Genomic DNA, 23,490 nt, shown 5'->3' with positions numbered 1-23,490 from the left:
CACGGAGACTCCTGTCTGATCTCGTTTGTCAACCTGTCCATCACCATTGCAAATAAGAAAGGGCTCAGAGCTGATCCTTGATGTAACCCCACCTCCACCTTAAACGCATCCGTCACTTCCACAGCAGACCTCACCATTGTCACACTACCCTCGTACATATCCTGTACCACTCTTACATACTTCTCTGACACTCCTGACTTCCTCATACAATACCACAACTCCTCTCTAGGCACCCTATCATATGCTTTCTCTAAGCCTACAAAAACACAATGCAACTCCTTCTGGCATTCTCTGTAGTTCTCCATCAACACTCTCAGAGCAAACATTGCATCTGTAGTGCTCTTTCCTGGCACAAAACCATACTGCTGATCACTAATCATCACCTCCCTTATTAACCTAGCTTCCACTATGCTTTCCCATAACGTCATGCTATGACTGATCAATTTAATCCCTCTGTAGTTACTACAGCTCTGCACATCACTCTTATTCTTAAAAATCGGTACCAAAACACTTTTTCTCCATTCCTCAGGCATCCTCTCACTTTCCAAGATTTCATTAAACAATCTGGTTAAAAACTCCACTGCCATTTCACCTAAACACCTCCATGCTTCCACAGGTATGTCATCTGGGCCAACAGCCTTTCCATTCTTCATCCTCTTCATAGCTATCCTTATTTCCTCCTTGCTAATCCATTGTACTTCATGATTCACTATCCCTACAGCATCCAACCTTCTCTCCCTGTCATTCTCTTCATTCATCAACCCCTCAAAGTACTCTTTCCATCTCCTTAACGCACTCTCCTCACTTGTGAGTATGTTTCTCTCATTATCCTTTATCAGCTTTACCTGCGGCACATCATTCCTAGCTCTGTCCCTCTGTCTAGCCAATCGGTACAGGTCCTTTTCTCCCTCCTTAGTGTCCAACTTTTCATACAACTCTTCATATGCCTTATCCTTAGCCTTCACCACCTCTCTCTTTGCCATGCAACTCATCTCCTTATACTCCTGTCTATCTTACAAGCCTAGCCCAAAAGAATTGCCAAGGCACTGTGCCACCCAATGTCAGTTCAGTGTCCCTATCCATTAGGGCAACTGGAATGATCCCTGGTGTGAACTTTGTTACCCATCCACTCATCAAGATTTCTCTTGAAGAAGGCCAGCAAGGTGCTCTGCTTGACATGACTGGGAAGCTTATCCCAGAGTATGGGCAGAATTTGGTAGATGAAAGTGTCCCTCTAGCATGTTCTGTTAATTGTGGTAATGAGGTTGTGATCTCTGGAGTGTGTGGCGTGGGGGGATTGGAATTTCTTTAGGTGTAGCATTTCAAGTATGGCTGAGTCGGACATGGCTTTGTAAGTCAAGCAGAGATCGCCTCTTAAGTAGACGATAAGAGACTGAGAACAGCTGAACTTTCACTCTGTGGGTCCAGTCTGTGAGTCAGTTTGCAACCCACATAGTGATGTAAGGATTGCTGCCTAATTTGGTGAGTTTATCGATGATACCTGAGTGAGGAATGGTATCAAAAGCCTTGGCCAAGTCGAGGTAGGCTGTATGCACTGCTTTTCCCTCATCCACAGCCTTGGTGACTGCCTCGAAGAAGTCAACCAGGTTCAGCAGGCAGGCTGTTCCCTTGACAAAGCCAAACTGTGTGGGGTCAAGAGTTTGGAGATTGCCTATATCTTTAAGCAGGTCCATGATGATGTGCTGTATAGCTTTGCATACCAGACTGGTCAGGCTAATGGGGCGATAGTTCCCAGGATCTGTAGTTGCTCCCCCTTTATGGAGCGGGGTGATTGTAGCAGTGCGCCATTCATTACAGACTGAGGTAAGCCTGTGATTGCACATGGCACACAGATGTGATGCCAGTTCGTTTTGTAGCTCATGTAGGACAGAGCCAGGGATATTATCAGGTCCCATGGACACTGTATTCTTGGCTTTGGACAATGCAGCTTTTACCTGTGCCCAGAAATGATGGGTACCAGGCTTTCTTCTGGTATTGTGGTAGGGCCCTGGGGAGGGGAAGAGGGGTAAAGTTGGCACTGAATCTGTTGGCCAGTATGTTGGCTATATCTGTTGGCTCAGTATAAGAGGTGCCATTATGCAATAACTCTGAGCAAATCTGGGTATTGCCTTTGAGGTTTTTGATATAGCTGGAGAAGGCTTTGTAGTTGTTTTTGGTGTCTGCTGCAATTCTGCCTTCATAGCTGGCTTTAGAGGGTTTGATAAGGTATCTCAGCTTTTTGCTGAGACTGATAACAGAGGTTTTCCAGTCTTGTGACTTCATTTTTTCTGCAGCAGTTTCTTCCTTCTGTTGTAGAGTTTGATGACTGGGGACCACCAGATTGGCTTCCTTTTTGTTTTTTTTACTTTTTCTTATCCTTTCATAACGTAATGCTGTCTACACTTGTTTTTGTTGTTTAACTTATCTGCAGTTATTAAAAAACAAAAACAAGTTCAGAGAGCAGTAAGTAAGCTATGAAAAATCAAAATGGAGGCACCAAGTGTAGAATAAGAGCACCTGAACACTTAAAAGCACACAGAACAGCAAATTAAGGTAATAAGGTAGAAGACAGTTAAGTAAGAGCAGCGAAAGTATGAAAATAAAAATCATTTAGTGGAGAGGGAAGGAACAGAGCAGATTAAGATACTACAGGAGATGTCCTTCCTAAGTGCTCTCTCTGTACACAGTAGAGGAGATGGGACTGGTAGGAGTGTCTGAAATCAAAATTTTAATTCATCTGCATTTATTTAAATGGTATTTGCCTTGCTATTGCTCCAGACTCGTGTGCTAGCTTGTACTGCATTTAAAGTGTCTTTGCTACTCCTTTAACTGCTTTTCTGCAAAAAAAAAAAACAAAAGTTTTAAGCTTGTTTCCTGCCTTTCCTGTAACTAGTCTAGTCCAGATAGAGACTTGTTGTATCCAAGACTATTTTGTAAGTTTCTGAGCCCCCCAGACTTCTGTGTTGGAGGCTGGCCCTCTAGCTTATCAGTGGGAGTGGTAAGCACTAGGTAACCTATTTAACCACAAGAGGAGTGGTTTCTGGCCTCGAAATTGTAGTTTATTGACCGTTTGGGCAGTTTTTCCATCTCTTTCAACTTTCTGGTTTAAAAGGTTGTGTTTATGTGTTTTTGCGCTTGTTTAAGCTCCGTGGATCCAGTTTTGGCATCCTGCAGACTAGGACTGTTTTGTAAGTTTCTGAGCCCCCCCCCCCCCCCCACAGACCTTTCTGTGTTGGAGGGAAGCCTTCTAGCTTATCTGTGGGAGTGGTAAGCACTAGGTAGCCTATCTACCACAAGAGGAGTTGTTTCTGGTCCAGAAATTGTAGTTTATTGGCTGTTTGGGCATTTTTCCCATCCCTTTCAACTTTCTGGTTTAAAAGCCCGTGTTTGCGTACTGTGCAGCAGCGCTCAGCTGAGGTAAACTATTACCAGTGCCAGAAAGTCTGCTTTTCAATTTTCCCCTCAGAACGTGCTTGTTCTTTTACTTCTTGCACTTTAATTAGTGTAATTGGCTAGCACTTTAACAGGCTTTTGTAGCATTTATTGTAGCACACTTAGGTGCTATCAGCACTAGCTGTTCCTATGTAATAACAGCACCAATACTTGTTAGTTATGACCACCCCTCCCTAATATGATTGTAAGGCAATTTCCTGTGATTTCTCCTGCTAATCTGGTGCACTTGGGCATTCTGAGACAGTGTGGCAACTGTCTAATGTACAAAGACAGCCCTCTCCTCTTACCTCCCAACACTCATACCTGTGAGAGATGCACTTATATCACCAAAATGGAAGCAGTGTATGCTCCAACAAGACTGGACTAGCTGGTCAAGAGGAGAAGGTCACCACCTGCACCTCACTACGTAGGACAGACAGCCCTCCAAAACACCAACCATCACAACCCACACATAGAAACACAAACCATCCACCCACCTTCGTGGAGGCTGTCGATAAAAATTTACCCAAACAACAGAGACCCCCGAGACAGAAACACACTCTACCACCACAACACCAACTCTAGAACACATAGCTCACCACCACAGTGTGCCCATCAACCCAAACCCATAAGGCAAAACACTTTGCCCAATATACTAATCATAGGAGACTCAGTTGTGAGGCACACTGAGGTCCCATTCACTAGGTTGAACAAGGAAAAGGTGACATTCAGTTGTCTTAGCAGGTGTCAAGTTCCGCCACATAACACATGCACTCAGGTCACTCCACAACAAGTACAAATATGACTCTGTCATTGTCCATGTGGGTGTGAATGACCTGAGCCGTACCTCCCTAGACTACATGAAAAGAGATGTGATGGAACTCTCAGATTATGTGGCCCAAGCAGGTATGGCCCTAGCCCTGAGCAGTATTCTAACGTCACCCAGAATGATAACCACAGTACAAGCAGAAAATGATTGACTTCAACAATTGGCTAAGTTTCTGGTGTCATTCTAAAGGGATCCAGTGTCTGTGTGCCTGGGACGAGATGACCAACATACCTCGATGCTTTGCCAGAGACCGCCTGTCTCCGTTACCCCAGGGATTCCGGGTACTAGCTAAAGCTCTTGCCACCCCTATAATGCCTTTTTAGGCAGTGTTCCAAAGAGCAGAATTCCACCAAAACAGCTACAAACAAATGCAATCTGAGGGTCATGCTGCTCAGTGCTAGAAGTCTAAATCTCAAGATGTACTCACTCGAAGCTCTCCTCAAAATGGAGAATGTCAATATCTGTGCAGTAACGGAGACCTGGTTTAAAAAGGCAGAAAGCACTCCTGCGCTCCCAGAATACAACTCATTCCATACCTTTCGGCCCCGGAATGCGTCTGGAAGCTTCAAAGGCGGTGGTGTCTCCATATTCTTTAAGGATACGCATACCTCTTGACTTGGTAGCCCAGCTTAATGCATCCGAGATGCTTCAGGTGCAACTAACACCGGGTAAGATGGCAGTACAAGTCCTTGCCTGCTACAGAACCCAAAACATGTCCCTAGACTCACACGCCAACTTCCTAAGCACCCTGGAATCTAGCAAGGTCCAACCCAATACTGTCATACTGGGTGACTTCAACTACCCTTCCATCAACTTGGAAAACTGTTCAAGTACCAATGTACAGGCCCAACAATTTCTGGAATTTATTAGTTCCAATGCCCTGGACCAGCTCATTCTGACTCCCCACTAGAGGAAGCAGCATCCTTGACCTGGTTATCACCAACATGGGAGACCATTGCTCCACACGTATAGGTAGTTCCTCCCTGGTTAAATCTGACCACAAACTGATCACCGTGGAAATCACCGTGGAAATCTCCATCTCACCTACACCCCGCACTAAGGTGACCACCCCAAAAAACTTCTCTAAAGCTGACTTAGGACTCCTAAAAACAGAGGTTGCTAACTTCTCTGCATCCATGCCAATGGAAAATAGCTGCATGACTGCTGAATCATACACCAGTGCACTGTATGAGCATGCACACAAATGCATGGACCTTGCCATACCATATAGAACTACGACACACTCCTCCAAAAAAAGGAAGTCAATCTGGTGGTCCCCAGCCATCAGTAAACTCTACAACAGAGGGAAGAAACTGTTGCAGAAAAAAACAAAATGACAAGACTGGAAAATCTCTGTTATCAGTCTCAACAAAAAGCTGAGATCCCTTATCAAATCCTCTAAAGCCAGCTATGAAGGTAGAATTGAGGCTGACACCAAAAACAACCACAAAGCCTTCTATAGCTATATCAAAACCCTCAAAGGCAATACCCAGATTTGCTCTGAGTTATTGCACAATGGCACCTCCTATACTGAGCCAACAGATATAGCCAACATACTGGCTGACAGTTGGCACTGAATCTGTCAGCCAGTATGTTGGCTATATCTGTCAGCCAACAGATATAGCCAACATACTGGCTGACAGATTCAGTGCCAACTTTACCTCCCCCCCCCCCCCAAGGGCCCTATCACAATAACAGAAGAAAGTCTGGTACCCACCATTTCTGTGGCACAAGTAAAAGCTGCATTGTCCAAAGTCAGGAATACAGCATCCATGGGACCTAATAATATCCCTGTAACATATGTATCCTAATATATGTCCTACATGAGCTACAAAATGAACTGGCACCACATCTGTGTGCCCTGTTCAATCACAGCCTTACCTCAGGCTATGTCCCTAATGAATGGCACACTGCCTACAGTCATCCTGCTCCATAAAGGGGAGCAACTACAGACCCTGGGAACCATCGCCCCATTAGCCTGACCAGTCTGGTATGCAAACGTATGGAGCTCATCATCATGGACCTGCTTAACAAAGATATAGGTAGTCTCCAAACTCTTGACCCCACACAGTTTGGTTGTAAAGGAGAGATCCTGCCTGCTGCACCTGGCTGACTTCCTCAAGACATTCACCAAGGCTGTGGATGAGGGTAAGGCAGTGCATACAGCCTACCTCGACCTGGCCAAGGCCTTTGATACCATTCCCCACTCAGATATCATTGAAACCCACCAAACTAGGTATCAAACCTTACATCGCTAGGTGGGTTGCAAATCAGACAGGACCCACAGAGTGAAAGTTGCAGATTCCAAGCCAGACTGTCTATCAGTCACGAGTGGAGTCCCACAAGGCTCGGTCCTGGGCCCTCTCCTGTTTGGTATCTACTTCTCAGAAGTCCAGGCCAACACAGAACTCTGCTTGACCAAGTTCGTGATGACTGCAAGCTAGGAGTCCTTATCAACTCTCCAAGTGATGCAGACGGCCTACAAAAGGGCCTGTCTGAGACCATTGACTGGTGACGGAACCATGGCCTGAAGCTTAATGCCAAAAAATGCATTATCATCCCCTCTGGAAAAAACCCAGTTCCCACAAATTACCACATTGATGGGAGCCCACTGAACACTGAAGGGGCCATAAGAGATCTGGACACCCAGGCGAATGGCCACCTCATCTTCGACCACCACATTGCCACTGTGGTCAGAAAGTCCTTCTATGTGGCGCATCTTATAACCAAAGGTTTTGCATCCAGGAAGAAAGAGCTCATCTTCCCTCTCTAGTCATCCCTCATTAGACCAATCATTGAATATAACGCCCCATTTGGCATGTACCTGACCAGACACCTAACAGCTGGAGAGGCCACAAATGTACCTCACAAAAAGGATCCTAGGCCTTAAAGACATCTCCTTCATAGGTTCATAGGTTCATACTAGGCTATCTGCCCTAGGGCCTTTATAAGCCTAGCCAGAGTGTGTTTGGATTTCGCCACCCATTTTAAATGAATTTTGCTATGCCCTTTTCGAGGTTAGTATACTGTGCCTCTGTCTAACAGTGACACAGAAGTGATACCCAGGGTAAACCTACGATCTCCCATCCACTCATCAAGATTCCTCTTGAAGACAGTCAATGAGGGACTCTGCCTAAACTGGACTGGGATTTTATTCCAGAGTGAAGGGAGCCTCTGGGTTATGAATCTGTCCCTCCAGCATGTCCTATTTATTTCAGTGCTGAAGTTCAAGTCTCTCGGCCAGCTCCATGGGATTTGGATTTTCTGAGGTGCAGCATGTCCATTAATTCCAGGTTGGACATGGCTTTATACGTCAGGCACAGATCGCCTCTGAGCAGGCAGTATGCCACTGAGTAGAGCTGGAGTTTCTTTAATCGGGCAGCATATGGCATCTGTTTGAGCCCTTTGAGCCTCTTGGTGAGGTACTTTTGGGGTCTTTCCAGTTGCTGTAGGTGTCTGGTAAGGTACATCCCAAAAGGGGCATTGTACTCAATTATGGGCCTGATGAGGGATGAGTTAAGAGGCACGATGACCTCCCCTGATCTAGATGTGAATCCCTTCATGATTAGGTGGGCTATATAAATTTTTCTAACCACTTTGGCCATGTGGTTGTCAGATGAGAGATTGCTATCAACTTGGGTCCCCAGGTCCCTAATTACTTCTTCTGTACTTAATGGATTACCACCTATGTGGTAATTTGTGGGCACTTTGTTTTTGCCAAAGGGGATGACTATACACTTTTTAGCGTTTAGCTTGAGGCCATGGCTCTGGCACCAGTTGTCTGTTTCTATGAGGCCCTTTTGTAGGATGCTTGTGTCGGCTGGAGAGTTGATTATGGCGCCCAGTTTGCAGTCATCTGCGAACTTGGTCAGCCACAGTCCTTCCATGTTGGCCTGTACCTCCGAGAAATGTATACCGAACAAGAGAGGTCCCAGGACTGAGCCTTGTGGGATGCCACTTGTAACTGGTTTGGAGTCTGACATGGCTCCAGCAATTCTAACCATGTGGGTTCTGTCCTTGAGCCAGTTTGCAACCCATCTAGTGACATAGGGGTTTATATTTAAGCTGGTGAGCTTATCTATAATGCCCGAGTGGGGTATTGCTTCGAAGGCTTTTGTGAGGCCTTGGTAGGCTGTGTGGACCACCTTCCCCTCGTCAATGGCCTTGGTGACTGTTTCAAAGAAATCAACCAGGTTTAAGAGGCAGGATCTGCCCTTAACAAAGCCAAACTGGGTAGGATTCAGTGTCTGTAGGTCCCCAGTATCTTTATTTATGAGGTCCATGATGATCCTTTCCATAGCTTTGCAGACCAAGCTAGTCAGGCTTATGGGGCGATAGTTTCCAGGATCCGTTGAGGCACCACCTTTGTGGAGAGGGACCACTGTTGCTGTACGCCACTCTTTGGGTACATATCCTGTAGTAAGGCTGAGATTGAACAGTAGTTTTATGTTTGGGTTTAGCTCTTCTTGGAGTTCATGTAGGACGCAGCCTGGGACACCGTCTGGTCCCATTGATGCTGTGTTTTTTGCTTTGGAGAGGGCTGCTCTTACCTGAGCATCTGAGATGTCAAGGGGGCAGCACTCTGCTGGGATAGATATTTGCCCTTTTGGTGGGGAGGGGGGGGGAGTTTGCGCTGAACATGTCAGCTAGGATGTTGGCAGTGTCTGTGGGTTCGGTGTATTTTTTGTCATTTTGGACTAATTCTGAGCATATCTGGGAATTCCCACCCAGGTTCCTAACATAACTAAAGAAAACATTGTGATTATCCTTAGTGTCCTGTGCAATTTTTCTCTCGAAGCTGGCCTTAGACGATTTTATGAGTGCCCGTAGTTTTTTGCTAATACTGATCAGAGATGCCTTCCCTTTTTGGGATTTTGCTCTATCATGTAGTAGCTTCCTCCTTCTATTGTATAGTTTGTTTATGGCTGGGGTCCACCAGACAGGACGCCTGCCTTTGGAGGATTGGGTCTTGGTTTTATTTGGGATTGCATGATCCATGCATTCCTGAAGGTGTTCATAGAATGCGTTTATACAGGATTCTGCGGTCTGGGCTGTATTTTCCACAGGCCCAGGGTCTTTGAAGGATTCCACCTCGGTTTTGAGGAGTGTGAAATTTGCTTTAGAGATGTTTTTCACTGTGGTTTTCTGGGCAGGGGGTGGGGTCGGGATGTGAATATCCAGTGAGATTAGTTTATGGTCTGATCTTACCAGTGAGGGATACACTTCTGGTCTGGAGCATAGAGTCCCTATGTTGGTGATGATCAGGTCCAGTATGTTTTCCCCTCTTGTGGGAGTGGTAACAAGTTGTTCCATAGCATTTGAGTTTATAAATTCTAGGAACCTTTGGGCTAGGGTGTTGGAGCTAGAGTAATGCTCCCAGTCTATGTTTGGGTAGTTGAAGTCGCCCAATATAATGGTGTTTGGAGAGACCTTCATATTTTCCAGTGTTCTCAGGAAGGCCGAGTGGGGTTCCTGGGTTTGGGAGGGTGGTCTGTAGCAGGCTATAAACTGGAAGGCAGTAGTTGCACATGGATAGTCTCTGATGCTTCCTGCTCTGCCACCAACCTGGAGGTGTGGGTATCTTTGAAGAATATTGATACTCCCCCTCCTTTTGTGGTTCGGTCCAAGTTTTGGGGCCGAAAAGCATGGTATGAGGTATAACCTGTTAGTGCTGGGGTGCTCTCAGGAGCCTTGAACCAGGTTTCTGTTACTGCACAGATATCGATATTCTCCATGCTAAGGAGAGTTTTGAGTGCGTGCATCTTGAGGTTTAGACTTCTGGCGCTGAGTAGCATTTCTTATCCCTTGTGATACCTATGGAGGTGGGTTTGTCTTTTGAGCCTTGCCTAAAAAAGACACTATGGGGGTGGCAAGAGCCTTTGCCTATATCCGAAAGCCCAGGGGTGACAGGTGCAAGCCGTCCGTAGCGAAGCATCGTGGCTTGTCGAGCATGTCATCCCAGGCTGACAGGCATTGGATCCCCTTTGAATGACACCAATACTTAAGCCAATTGTTGAAATTGATCATCTTATCTTCATATTGTGGCATCATTCTTGGTGAGGGTAAGATGCTACTCAAGGTCAGGGTCATACCGGCCTGGGCTACATGCTCAGAGAGCTCCTCTATGTCTCTTTTCATGTAGTCCAGGGAGGTATGTCTCAGGTCATTCACACCAGCATGGACAATGACAGAGTCATGTTTGTACTTGCCTTGGAGTGACCTGAGTGCTTGTGTTATGTGGCGGATCCTAGCACCCGACAGGCAGCTCACCGTGACCTTCTCCTTGTTCAGCCTGGTGAGCGGGACATTACAAGTGTATTAGGTGTGTTGTTTAGCCTTAAGGGCTGTGAATGTTCGGCACACTGGCTTTGTGAGCTATGTGTTGCACATGTTTTGTTTTGGGGTAGCGGTTGCTTGGGTGTCTGCTTTGGAGGTCTCTGCTGCTTAGGCAGATTTTTATTTAGAGCCTCCGAGTATGTTTTTGTGTGTTTGTGTTTGGTTTGCTGTCGTGGTAGGTCTATGTGAGACTGGAATTGTAGTGAGTGTGGTTTCCTTCTCCTCCTGACTGGTAACGCCAGTACTGAGTTGAGAGAGCTTAGCCTCCAGTTTGGCTATATGGTTGCATCTCTCACATTTGTTGGAATTTGTTGGGAGCAGGAGAGGGTTGTCTGTGTACATGAGGCAGTTGTAACATTGCCTCAAGATTCCCAGATTCACCAGCTGGACCAGATAGGAGATTGACAACTGACCTTTGGACATGCTAGAATAGTATTGGGAATTCCTTTATAATTGAAAAAAGGGCCAAATGGGGAACAAGGTACTCAAGGGGAGTTTGTGAGGGTGTTAGTGCTTTTAATTTTTTAGTGCTGACTTATATAATTGTTTTAGTGAGCAAGTGCCAGGTTTTAGAGTAGGAATAGGGTGTATATTTTGAGAACTAGATCAGTTCTAAGGGAAAAAGTGAAGAGCAGACTTTGTGGAGCCAACCCAATTAAGCGGCGCTGCCTGATGCGCAAAATCATGCAAAGCCACGTTAAAGCTGGTTTTATACAGGAGGACTAGAAAGAGCTAGAAATTGGCCCAAAACGGCCAATAGACTACCAGATTCTTGTGCTGGGAATATTCCTCCAGGAATAGATAGGCTGCTCTAAGCTCCCCACTGCCACTGGTGAACAAAGAAGCCTCCCTTTATCCAAGAAAATAAATGGGTAACACAGGAACTTTCCAAAAGTCCAGAATACAGCAAAGCCTGTTATTTGGACTACTCTAGGTCAGGATAGGCGGGAAACAAGGATAATTTTTTTTTTGTTTTTTTTTTCTTTTTTTGCAACAAACAGCAGGAAAATGCAATAAATATGTCACATAGGCTAGCACACTTGAGTGTGTAGCCTCAACAGGTAAATGCAACAAACAGGACAAACTTTAAATTACAAGCGCAAAAGCGCGCTAAAGCTGGCTTTAAAGCAGGGGGTTAGAAAGAGATAGGAAATGGCCCAAAATGGCTAATAAGCTACAAGTCACTGGGCTGGAACCACTTCTCAAGGGACAGATAGGCTGCTCGGAGCTCCCCACTCTCACTGGTGAACAAAGAAGCTTCCTCCTATCCAAATAAGGATATGGGCAACACAGGAACTATGGCACAGCCCAGAGATCAGCAATACCTGAAGACTGGACTATTCTAGTTCAGTAAAGGCGGGAAACAAGGATTTTTTTTTTTTTTTTTTTTTTTTTTAAGTAGCAGAAATTAGGTACAGAAACACAGTAAATGCTTTAATTCGGCTAGCGCACTTGAGTGTGTAGCCTACCAGTTGCCTGTATCACTCTGCAGAACACCATGAGGAGCTGTGCGGAGTTGTCTACAATAAAAAACTTTTTAAATCACAGATTCGCTGAAAAAAAAAAACTGACGTTTTAGGCAGAATTAGTTAAGACAGCAAGAAAAGCAGAAAAGTGATACTTAATCACTCCACAGTCACTCTTTTGTCTCTCTGCTGCTGTAGACTCTGCAGAACACCTGGAAGGCACTTGCTGAGCGGAATACAAGCGTAAAAACTGTGCAAATGAGGTTTTTATACCAGGGAAGTGAAAGAGATAGAAATTAGCCCAAAATGGCCAATAAACTACTAACTTCTGGGCTGTAACCACTCCTCCAGGGACAGATAGGCTGCACAAAGCTCCCCTCTCTCACAGGTGAACAGAGAAACTTCCTTCTATCCAAGTAAGGTAATGGCAACACAGAAACTTGTAACACAGCCCTGGATTCAGCAATAACCTGAAAACTGGACTATACTAGTTCAGAAAGGTGGGAAACTAGTATATCTTTTTTTTTTTTCAGAAAATATAGCAGGTACAATCAAAATTAGCCCAAAAAGGCCAATAAACTACCAACTTCTGGGCTGAAACCACTCCTCCTGGGACAGATAGCCTGCTCAAAGCTCCCCTCTCTCACAGGTGAACAGTGAAACTTCCTTCTATCTAAGTAAGGTATGGCCAGACTCAAGAAACGTCAGCTGTTCTCAGTCTCTTATCGTCCACTTAGAGGTGATCTCTGCTTGACTTACAAAGCCATGTCCAACCCAGCCCTACTTGAAATGCTACACCTAAAGAAATCCCAATCTACCCCGAGCCACACGTTCCAGATATTGCAACCTCATTACCACAATTAACAGAACATGTTTGAGGGACATGTTCATCTCCCAAAGACTGACCATACTCTGGAGTAAGCTTGTGATTCATGTTAAGCAGAGCACCTCGCTGGCCGTCTTCAAGAGAAATCATGATGAGTGGATGGGTAACAGAACGTTCACCCCAGGGATCACTCCAGTTGCACTACTGGATGCAGGCACTGTGAACTAACATCGGGTGGCACGGTGCCTGGGCAATTTCTTTTGGACTAGGCTTGTAAAGGCTCCAGGGCTATTAGCCTACTTCATACCTATGAACCTATGAGAAAATGACAATAAGTAAGTGCAGAGAGCAGTAACATATGAAAAAACAAAATGGAGACACTTGAGTATCTCTTTCTCCTTCCTGTTGCTCTTTTAGTCTGCAGGATGCCGAACCTGGATCTGTGTTGAGAGTTGCCTAAGTAAGAGGCTTCTTGATTAAGGTACCTTGTCATTCTTTTTTGCCACATTACTCTGGATCTACCAGTTTTTGGCTAATATGTGGGTCAAGTTGCTTTGGAAGGGAATCCTTTTCCTTCTGGCCACCAACATAACCCATCTCCCTTGGCCTGCAGCCTCAAATTTGCTATAGAAAAGGTTGTTCTGCTTCCTTTTGAGCCTGCAGACACTGTGAAAAGTACTTCAGTGAAGATGTTTTTTTTTTTCTGTAGCTGCCATGTCAGTCTTAAAAATTTCTGTCTGAATTGCAGGCCGTTGTATGCGAAGAAATGCCTTATACTGCATCCTTGAAGATGCCACCCCTTTGCTTACCTAGGTGATCGATGTTATTCTTCAACCAATTTATTCAGGTACTATTTTTTTTATGTCAATCTTGCAAGTAAAGGCAACACTATGATTCACTTTACGGATGTGCCTGTACAAAAGAGTTAAAACAAAGGAATTGGACATGCCAGACAGACTGGCCATTTTTGCTTTTTGTGCCACACACACTCAAGTTGGACCATAGTTAAGTAGATCTTTTTCAAGTCGACTACTTCATCTTTTGCTATGACAAGTATGGGAAGACCCTAACCAGGTAGTTAGGATGCTTCCCAATTGTGTATTTACTCTTAGTCTGGCCTTCAGGATCTTCTCTGGCAGAATATTTTTAAAGCTGCCCCTTGGGTTTCCATGTACATATACCCAAGAATTACAAGCTGCATGTTTTGTCTTTGTTGTATCGTAGGGCATGCTGGAGCTTTCTACCCAGGCCTGGTGCCAGGACTGCACACTGATTGGTAATGGCCCTTTCATTTATGCATTGCAGTAATGAGCCTATTAATGAACATGGTACAGTTGTGTGTGGGTAACTGCCATAACTGTAGATAATGGAATATTAGGTATGTTTCGGTAGTGGCTTCCACTTTCATTCCTCCCCATATTACATTTACATTTATTTACTGGGAGTGTCCAGCTGAACCAAAAAAATGCCCTGTTTCAGCGGAGGCCTGTGGAGAAAAGCTGCATGTTACATAGTGAAAAAAATGTTAACACAGTATTTAAAAACATTGCAGTCATGTAGTTGACAGTAATAAATTTGACTTGAGCAAACAACAGTTATGCAAATAATACATTAAAAAAATGGTTAATTATACATGAACACATTATTATTGTTGGTCAATGAAGGTGGCACACAGGAGACCTAGACAAGAAGACAAGAGAAAATAAATGAAAAAAAAAAAAACATTTAAGGTACTTGCACTATTGGGTGGGGTGGGAGTCAAACAACATATTCCATTAGAATGGAGTAATAAGCTGGAAATTGGACCAAGAGAGGGTACTTGGGTATATAGGGCTGATGCCATCATTTTGTGTATAGACTGAGGGAGCATTACTGTTTTTTTGGACATTAGGTGGGACTGCTTCACATTAGTTACTATCTTGCTGCTAAAGAAAAAACAGTGGTGCACGTTAATCCTTCCTTTACTGTTGCACTTCCTGCAGGTGGCCACAGGGTGATATGTGAACTCATGCCCCCCAACACCCCTATCCTACTTGGAGATGTCCAGCTACTCTTCAGATCTGGCCAAGAGATTAATGTCGACCTGCAGGTTATATTGTTCATATTATGAATACATTGTAGCATTTATCCCTCTATTCAAACTTTTGTGATGATGGTCATCATTTTAATAACTGTTCTGTCTCTAGTAGAAAGAGTGGCAAGGGTCATTCACTATGGTTATGGGTTTAAGTTGGGCCGCATTAAATGAGGATGTAGCCCATCTGTAAGGAATTTGTTTCTAAAGTTCTCAATGTCTGGTTTATCAACCATGCAATTTCTTTGTATTGTGGGAATGATCTGTATACACAGTTCTTATGCAAAGTGACAAAACTTTGGAGTTTCATTTCCAGTTAAAACAGATGAAGATAAACTTAAATGTTTGCCTTTTGAAAGCCGTTTGTTCTTTATTTAATGGGGAAGGTGCTTGCAAATGTTTTTGTAATGTATATGAGGGTTTGTAAGGTTGTCTTGTACTGTTTAGTATGAATGTATTAACAACATCTGGCCTTGCAAGACTAACCTGCGCAGTTTACGCGAGTTCTCACTAACGTATAAATGTAAGCAAGCCGTTTCAAGTTATTGTGACTGTTATCATTCTTTTGTACCGCTGAAATGCAAGCCATTTCAAGTTATTGTGACCGTTATCATTCTTTTGTACAGCTGAAATGCATGCATCCTATTTGGTAATTGCTTCCTGTGTTCTTAGGTCTTAACAAAAGATTCGGTGACTGTTAGTGTCGACGGGGTTGTCTACTTTAAAATCAGCAATGCCATCAGTTCAGTGGCAAAAATTACCAACGCCCACTCTGCTACACGGCTGCTAGCACAGACTATGTTGAGGAACGTTCTGGGCACTAAGAACCTATCCGAGATCCTGTCCGACCGAGAAGAGATTGCACATCATATGCAGGTATATATGGAAAAACCAGAAATGTGCACCTGCTCACTTTTGGGTATGTGCATATATGTTATTTAATGTACATGTTTTATTTGTAAAGATTGTGACAAGTTGCAAACTGAACCTTGTAACAAGTGATGGCTTTTATATCTGGCATATTCACAGGTAATGTTTTATTCAGAGAACAGGCCAAATAGTTAAAAATATGGCTTTAAAATGTGTGTAATATAGTAAATAAATCCTTTACACAGATTCTGTGATGACTATTAAGTGATGGTGCACTTGTTGAAGGGCAAACAGTTTGCATACAAGTCTGTCCCTTTGGAGGCTTTACAGTTCAGTTTTAATTGAGTGTTTTGGAAGGATAATTAGTTTGAGGTTTTTTTGAAATGTATATCAGAAAACTATTTAACGTGTTTTTACTTTTTAGTGCTTGATAGGTTGTGGAGAGGCTGGCTCAAGGTCTGAGTGCCATGGCTGCTTTTCAAGCTGTTAAGATGATTTCTTAGTGGAAGTCAGATTTCAGTGGACAGAAACTTCATTCCATTAAACCGTACAAGGTGATGCATCCCACCTTCCAGCAGAAGGGCATAATAGTCTCAGATTTTTTGGTATTGATAAGGTTCTATGAGAGAAAAGTTGATTATTGTCCTCCTCTGAGATGGATTTCATGTCTCTTTGGCCTCGATTTAACACTCGAGTATGAAGCAGCACTACTGTTCTAGTGCAGTTTGTTCACTTACTGATAGGTGCACCTCCTTGCGAGTTGACAGGATTTGAAAGAACATTTTTTCAGACAGGAATTTGTGCATCTGATAAGCAGTTTTATTTATAACTGACTATTTTATGGCCAGTAAATGTGTGTGCGTGTGTGTGTGTGCGTGCGTGTGCGTGTGTGCGTGCGTGTGCGTGTGCGTGTGTGTGTGTGTGTGTGTGTGTGTGTGTGTGTGTGTGTGTGTGTGTGTGTGTGTACTGGAGTAGTTAAAGTCACAGCCCTTTCTCAAATCATCAAGTTAACCAAGTAAGCAGAATGTATAAAGCTTCCTCGTGAATAATTTGGGTGTGACGATTATTGAAAACGATGTAAAACCCACCTGCACAGGTCATACATGTGTTTTGCAACTAGAGCCACCCATACCCCCCAAACTTGCATACTAACTCCTCAGTCGCACAGTAGTAAAAAAGGTGAAACTGCAGAAGCGGCACACTAGGTCTGTACCACAGTGTATACAGCTCTGTGCTTTGCCCAGTCATCATATATAAATATGACCAGTTGTGTTCTAGCAGATAAAAGCCAGTCACTTGTTTTTTTGCATATACATGGAAATCTGTATAAATGACCACAAAATTCTGAAACTTATACTGCATTCCCACACCAGTGCCCATTCTAGTGAACACAACATCCTTGAGTCTGGAAGTTCAAATTAAAATTAAGATCTAATGTTATCCATGTCATTTATCCCTCACATTAGGGTCTTGGATCTGACATCAGATTTGAGCCGGCAACTTTAGCTTAGACAGATTCAAGACCCAAGCTCCTCCCTGTCCCATAATCCCCTCCTGCCCTCTAACCCACAGATCCCATTTGCCGCATTCTGCTTCAGAAGTGATCCTTCGCTGTCACTCAGATAAGTGCATTTTAAACTTATTTGCTGGTTTTAAACTTTAGTCTTAACTTTAGTTAGTTAAAACTTTAGTTATCTTCTCTCTACCTCCCCTCCTTTTAGACAATCTAGCCTTTGTATAGTATAGTTATTCCCCTTTTTTCTAAGTTAGGTGTTTGGCACCTTTCTTCTTCTCTAACTTGCTACTATTATTTTAGAGTAGTGTTTGTGTTTAGACTTTTAGGCTATGTTCAAGAAACCCTCCGGGTTTAAGAAGTGCTCCTCATGTGGTCAGAAAATGCCCAATTCTGACTTGCACAAGGAGTGCTTGTATTGTTTAGGGGCTCCTCACCTGGAGGTTAAATATGACATTTGTGCAGCATTCAACCCCAGAGCCTTAGTGGAATGCCGCGATAAACTGTTACTCAAAGGTATGACTCAGGGAAGTCCTTATGTTTCCTCCCCTCCCAAGGCCTCCTCTTCTGTTTCTAACCCGAAGGATCCTCCCATGCTTTCGTGGGCTCCTCCTTCAAAAGACCTAGGCTGTCGGATCCTAGGTCCCAGATCTGACTCCAGTCTAGGCTATATCCAAGATTTTCAGATCCTAGATTCGTGGATGCTTCTACTGGATCCTGAGCCTCCTCGGATTCAATTAGTTCATCGGATCCGATTGTTTCTACTTCTCAGCTTTCAGATCTAACAGACATGTTGGGTCCTCTTATTGTTATAGAGGATTCGGCTTCACCTTGATCCTCCAGGCATTTCTTATCATCGGACCTCAGAGCTGAACTCCGGATCCAAGATTGGATCCCCAGCTAAATCTACCCACTCATCCACTTCCTCCAGATCTTCCAGGAGTTTGTTACGATTGGATATGTACAGGATGATTAGTAGCTTCCTCAAAGCCCAGATAGAGTTGGGGCTTCTAGCGTCCCCAGCCCACCTGGCTATCCAGTCCCAGGTCACCATTCTCTTTGTCCGACTCTAAGGACCTTGGAATCTCAGGACCTAGAAACCCACAGTGAAATCCCAGTGGTTTCGAGTCTCCCCTTTTTCTCGACTCTGTCAGGGTCTCTGGCCTGCTCTGTTCCTCCACCCTTAGATCAGAGTGGACCCCATGCCGGAGTGGTCGGCTCCAGCTCCCTGGGGATGGGATCTGATTAAGCATGTCTGACTGGTCTCTACCCCTGGGAGCCTCGGCCCTAGACAGCTTGGGACCGGCATTGTCCAGGGGCCATGGGCTTGTGTACGGATCTGTTCTGCCCTCCGGCAATGGAGAGACCTCTTCCAGTGCATCGACCTTCAGGGTGGTAGAGAGGACCTTCTCCAGGACTGGAGCATTATTTCCCACTCCTCTGGGCCTACCTCTGCCCCTCTCTACCTTGGGTGATGAGTCTTTCCATCCTGTCCAGGGTCAACCCTACTGTACTAGCCTTCAGGGGGCTTCCTCCCCTCATGGGATCCCCGCATCTTCTGAGTCCTCCCTGAAGCCTCCACTAAGGAGGCATCTCATAAGAAAAAATGCAAGAAGAGGCACTTGACAAAGGAGACAGGTCCCCCAGATCTCTGCCTGATGTCTCCTTTGGGGACATCCTGGAGATCCTTAGGAAAAAGGGTGAATGATCTCCCCAAGCCCCATCTTCGGAGCAGTCCACATTCCTGAAGGCTTTCGGGATGTTCCAGTCTACTTCCTGGGTGTCCCACCCTGCTGACAAGTTGGTAGATCTTATCAACCGCAGGGCTCTTGGAAGGAACCAGACACTGCGAAACCAGTACCTAAGTGAACCAACCAGTTTCTTAGTCCTCCCGTGGACCATCCTTTCTGGAACAAAGAGTTCTGATCAATGCCATCATGGTTGCTGCTGCCATCAAAAAGGAGCTCTTGGAGCAACGCTCCACAGTCCATCCCCCAAACAGGGAGTCTCAGGCGATTGTCCGACATGGGACCCGTGTTTGCCTCACCTGCCTTTGGACTGAGGGCAATTAATTACTTGGCACACGTCACCCACCTTCAAAGGGACATGGTCAAAGAACTCTCCACTTTCTTTACAGAGTTGTTGCTGGAGGAGGCCCTCGAGAAGGTGTCTTCCAAGCAGTCTACTCTGACATTGCTCACTAATTCCTCAATGAGGTTAATTTCCAATGCAGTGGAAGCTACCTTTGAGTGGCCAGTACTGGCATAGCTGTAAGGTGGCATGCTTGGTTGCAACTATGCTGGTTTGTGGAGGCCTTCAAAGCGTATTTTACTGATGCTGTCTTTAACAGCTCCACCCTCTTTGGGCCTTCTGTGAAAGACCGTGAGCAGGAAGGGAAGACCTTGTCCGCAGTTGGGATCAAGTTTTCTACTCCTCAGAGGTTGATTTCCAAGATCTAACGAGGAGTGTAGGACATGTGGTTCTGGAGGTTACAATCTTCCTTCCAGGATGCTCCTCATGATTCCTCTTCCAGAGGTAGTGGGAGAGGATTTAACAGCAGATGTCGACCTAGAGGCAAGGGGGGTGGTCCACAAAATCAGGGTTCCAGGGATCCAGGGATCCATTCTCTGAGCAGCCCTTTCAGCACTCCTGAAGCTTTGCCTGACTGTCCTGTCCTGGAGGCAGTTGGGTGGTCATCTTTTCCTTCACCTACTAGCCTGGACAATCATTACCTCTGATAAGTGAGTGTTAGACATAATTTCCAGGGGTTATTTCATTCCTTTTTTCAACCCCCTCCAGTACAAAGGTATCTCCCCATGTACCATCCTGCCAGAGTGAGCTGGCATTCAAGGAAGTTCAACAACTTCTCCCAGCAGAAAAAGAATATCCAAAACTTACTCTCACTTCTTATGTGATGTCATGTGATGTTGCATTTAGTATTTAACATGGCTGACTACACAACAGATTTTTTAACCTTGAAGAAGCTCTGTAATAACCGAGCGAAAGCGCTTGGTTTATTGTTTGCTGCTGTTTGGTGCGATTCAGATTACGTACCAATAAATGTGCTGTTATTAACTTACTGCTTCTAACCACATTTTTTGGAGATTTGGGTACTGTGGCCGTGGATTTTGGTGATTCTTGGTCTTGTGTTCACATTTTTTGACTTCTTTTTTTGTGCCAAAAATTACTGGAGACCTGCGTCTTATTTTGGACCTCAGCGAGTTGAATTTTATCAGTCAGGAAGTCCAAGTCTTGAATGGTCATGGTTCAATTCATTCTGCTTGTCTTATGCAAGGCTGACTGGATGTGCTCAGTGGATCTCCAGGACGCCTACTATCACATCAAGATAGACAGGTGGTCGAGGAGACACCTTCACTTCCGATTAGGAGCAAGTCATTTCCAGTTCAGAGTCCTGCCCTTTGGACTCATCACAGCTCCTTGGGTATTTACCAAATATATGGCAGTGGTGGCAGCTCACCTGAGGCTGCAGGGATTCCAGATGTTTCTGTACCTCGATGATTGGCTCCTTATGGCATCCCACGAGGCATCGACTGCCACAAGCCATCTGATATGTTCTATGCCTCTTCAACCAAATGGGGATAACAGTGAACCTCTCAAAATTAAATCTGGTTCCATTGCAGAAATTAGAGTTCACAGAGTTCATTCATAGATTTTAGAGTTCGTAGAGACTTCCCTTACTAGAGGAACCTTGATGAGTGGATGGGTAACAGAAGGTTCACACCGGGGATCACACAAACAGCACTACTAGATAGGGGCCAAGGGTACTAGCTGCTAGTACAAGGGTCTAGGGAACTACTAAAGTGGAGGTGAATACTGCACAACATGGCTGGGCTAATATATGCCTTTGGGCAGATAGCCCAGTACCAACCTATGAACCTATAGGAGTCCAGCTAACTTCGTTTCAGAGATTGCAGCATTACCTACTCGCAGTGTACAACTGATCCAGGAACAGGTCAGGCAAGTCATAAATCTTTTGAATTCTCCAGTCCACTTTGTTCTTCGGACCCTGGGATCCATGGCCGCGGCCATCCAGCTTGGGCCATTACCAAGGTACCATATGAGAGTTCTACAGTGAACCTTAGCGGTTCAGTGGTCCATTCTTTCTCAGCCTATGTCTGTGTCCATAAAATTGATGCCAGTGTGCAGATGACAACTTCTTTGGTGGCTTCAGTGTCAGGATATCAATCTAGGCAGACACTTTTTACTCCCTATGCCCAAGGCCATAGTGGTCATGGATGCCTCCCTGTTGGTGTTGGTGTTGGGGGAGCATTTCAAGGGGATAACAGTTCAAAGCACATGGTCCCCCTTGGAGACCAAATTGCTTATAAATGTCTTAAAGATGAGAGCAGTCCTTCTAATGTTGCAAGCCTTTCAGGATGGCCTCCCTCTGGGGACAGTTGCAATTCAGATGGACAACATGGCAGTGGTCTGGTATATCAACAAACAATGGAGAACATGATCCTACTCATTGTGCAGGGAGGCCATGAGAGTGTGGGAATGGGCAATGTCTTCAAGGTGCTTTCTTCTTGCAGCATATATATACCTGGGAACTCCAGCATGTTGGCCGACAAGCTCAGCAGAACCATATTAAGTCCTTACAAGTGGTCCCTCAATCCAACAGTGGTGAAGTGGAACTTTGATCATTGGGGTCAACCATGCTGCTATCCCTTTGCCTCCCCTAACAACAACAAATGCAGCATGTACTTTGCTCTGATCCCTCCCCCGGGGAGTCACAGAAGGATGCTTTAGTCCACGATTGGCCTCCAGGTCTCCTCTGTGTTTACCCTCGTATTCCTCTTATCCTGAAAGTTGTGCAGAAAGGCCAACACCTAAAAGCATCCATGATCCTCATTGCCCCTTTCTAGCCTCATCATGCATGGTTTCCCATCCTAAGGTCTCATATGAAGTATCCACCTTGGATACAGGATCCTCTTCAGGATCTGATCTCCCATCCTTTGGAGCTCCGTCTTCCAATCTTCAGACCCTTCGTCTTATGTCATGGTTTCTCCTATTCCAGTGATTTTGAAACAGTCCAGGTTAGCTGCCCTCAAGAATATTATTCTAGCCTCCCAAAAACCTTCCACCAGAAAAGTTTATAACATTAAATGCATTAAATGGGAATGTTTTTCTGCCTGGACGAAGAGCAGGAATCTGGAACCCTTTTCTGCTTCTGTACCAGATATTCCCTTATTCTTGCCTCTCTCTTTTCAGGAAGGGGCAAGGTTTTCTACCGTAAAGCTTTAGCTGCTGTGGTATCCAATTTTCATGGGAATAGCAAACCTACTTTTTTTTCCAGACTCTGTAAAGCCTTCATGAAAGGCATCTTCCTTCTAAGACCACCTGTTATGGATCCTTCTCCTCCTTGGGATTTTGACCTTAGTGCTGCAATCTCTGGCTCAGAGCCCCTTTGAACCTGCTGGTTCGTGCGATTTCAAATTCTTGTCATAGAATATGGCCATCCTAGTAGCCATAACTTCGGCTAAGAGGGTGTTCAAGCTGCAAGTCCTTCATTTGCTCCCTTGTATATGGTCTTTCACAAAGATAGAGTGTCTCTTAGAATTAACCCATTCTTTTTGCCCACAGTTTCCACTGAATCCAATTTGAATCAATCTGTTCGGCTACTGGTTTTCTTTCCCAATTATTCCAGTAAAGGAGCATACATTCTGCATACTTTGGATGTACACTGGCAACTGCGATTTTATCTGCCTAGGACTAACGAGTTTTCACAAATCAGACCAACTCTTTGTGGCCGTTTCTCCAAATAGGCATGGCCTTCCTATTTCTAAAGTGACTGTCTCTAAATGGATCTCCAACTGTATCTCCACAGTTTACACCAACAAGCATCTCACACTTAAATGAAAGGTTAGAACTCATTCTACCAGGTCTGTGGCTACTTCTTCAGCCTTCATGGCCAGACTCTCCATTGATGATATTTGCGCTGCTGCCACTCGGTCCAACCCTCACACTTTTTTGTATCGCATTACAAGCTCGATTTCGTTTCCAGGAACCGGGCTTCCTTTGGTTCCACGGTGCTTCGGCTGGCACCTCTTTCCTTAAGGTCTCCCAGGATATATGGTAGCTGGGGACTCTGACCCTTCTGTGAGGAATAATGACATGGATAAC

The 23,490-nt window shown here is 44.8% G+C and overlaps 1 protein-coding gene across 2 annotated transcripts in view; it reads left to right on the top strand.

The window, feature by feature from the left end:
• LOC122803611 (stomatin-like) overlaps positions 1-23,490 on the top strand; it is a 264,536-nt gene that overhangs the window by 160,107 nt on the left and 80,939 nt on the right. For both annotated transcript variants that reach the window (XM_044073337.1, XM_044073336.1), the window contains exon 5: positions 15,636-15,839. In XM_044073337.1, the coding sequence (XP_043929272.1) occupies positions 15,636-15,839 (204 nt within the window). The remainder of the gene's footprint in view (positions 1-15,635; positions 15,840-23,490) is intronic.

The sequence above is a fragment of the Protopterus annectens genome, chromosome 5.part1, assembly GCF_019279795.1.
Source record: "Protopterus annectens isolate FY-2018-M chromosome 5.part1, PAN1.0, whole genome shotgun sequence".
Lineage (NCBI taxonomy): Eukaryota > Metazoa > Chordata > Ceratodontiformes > Protopteridae > Protopterus > Protopterus annectens.
This window is presented reverse-complemented; position numbering and strand designations above follow the sequence as displayed.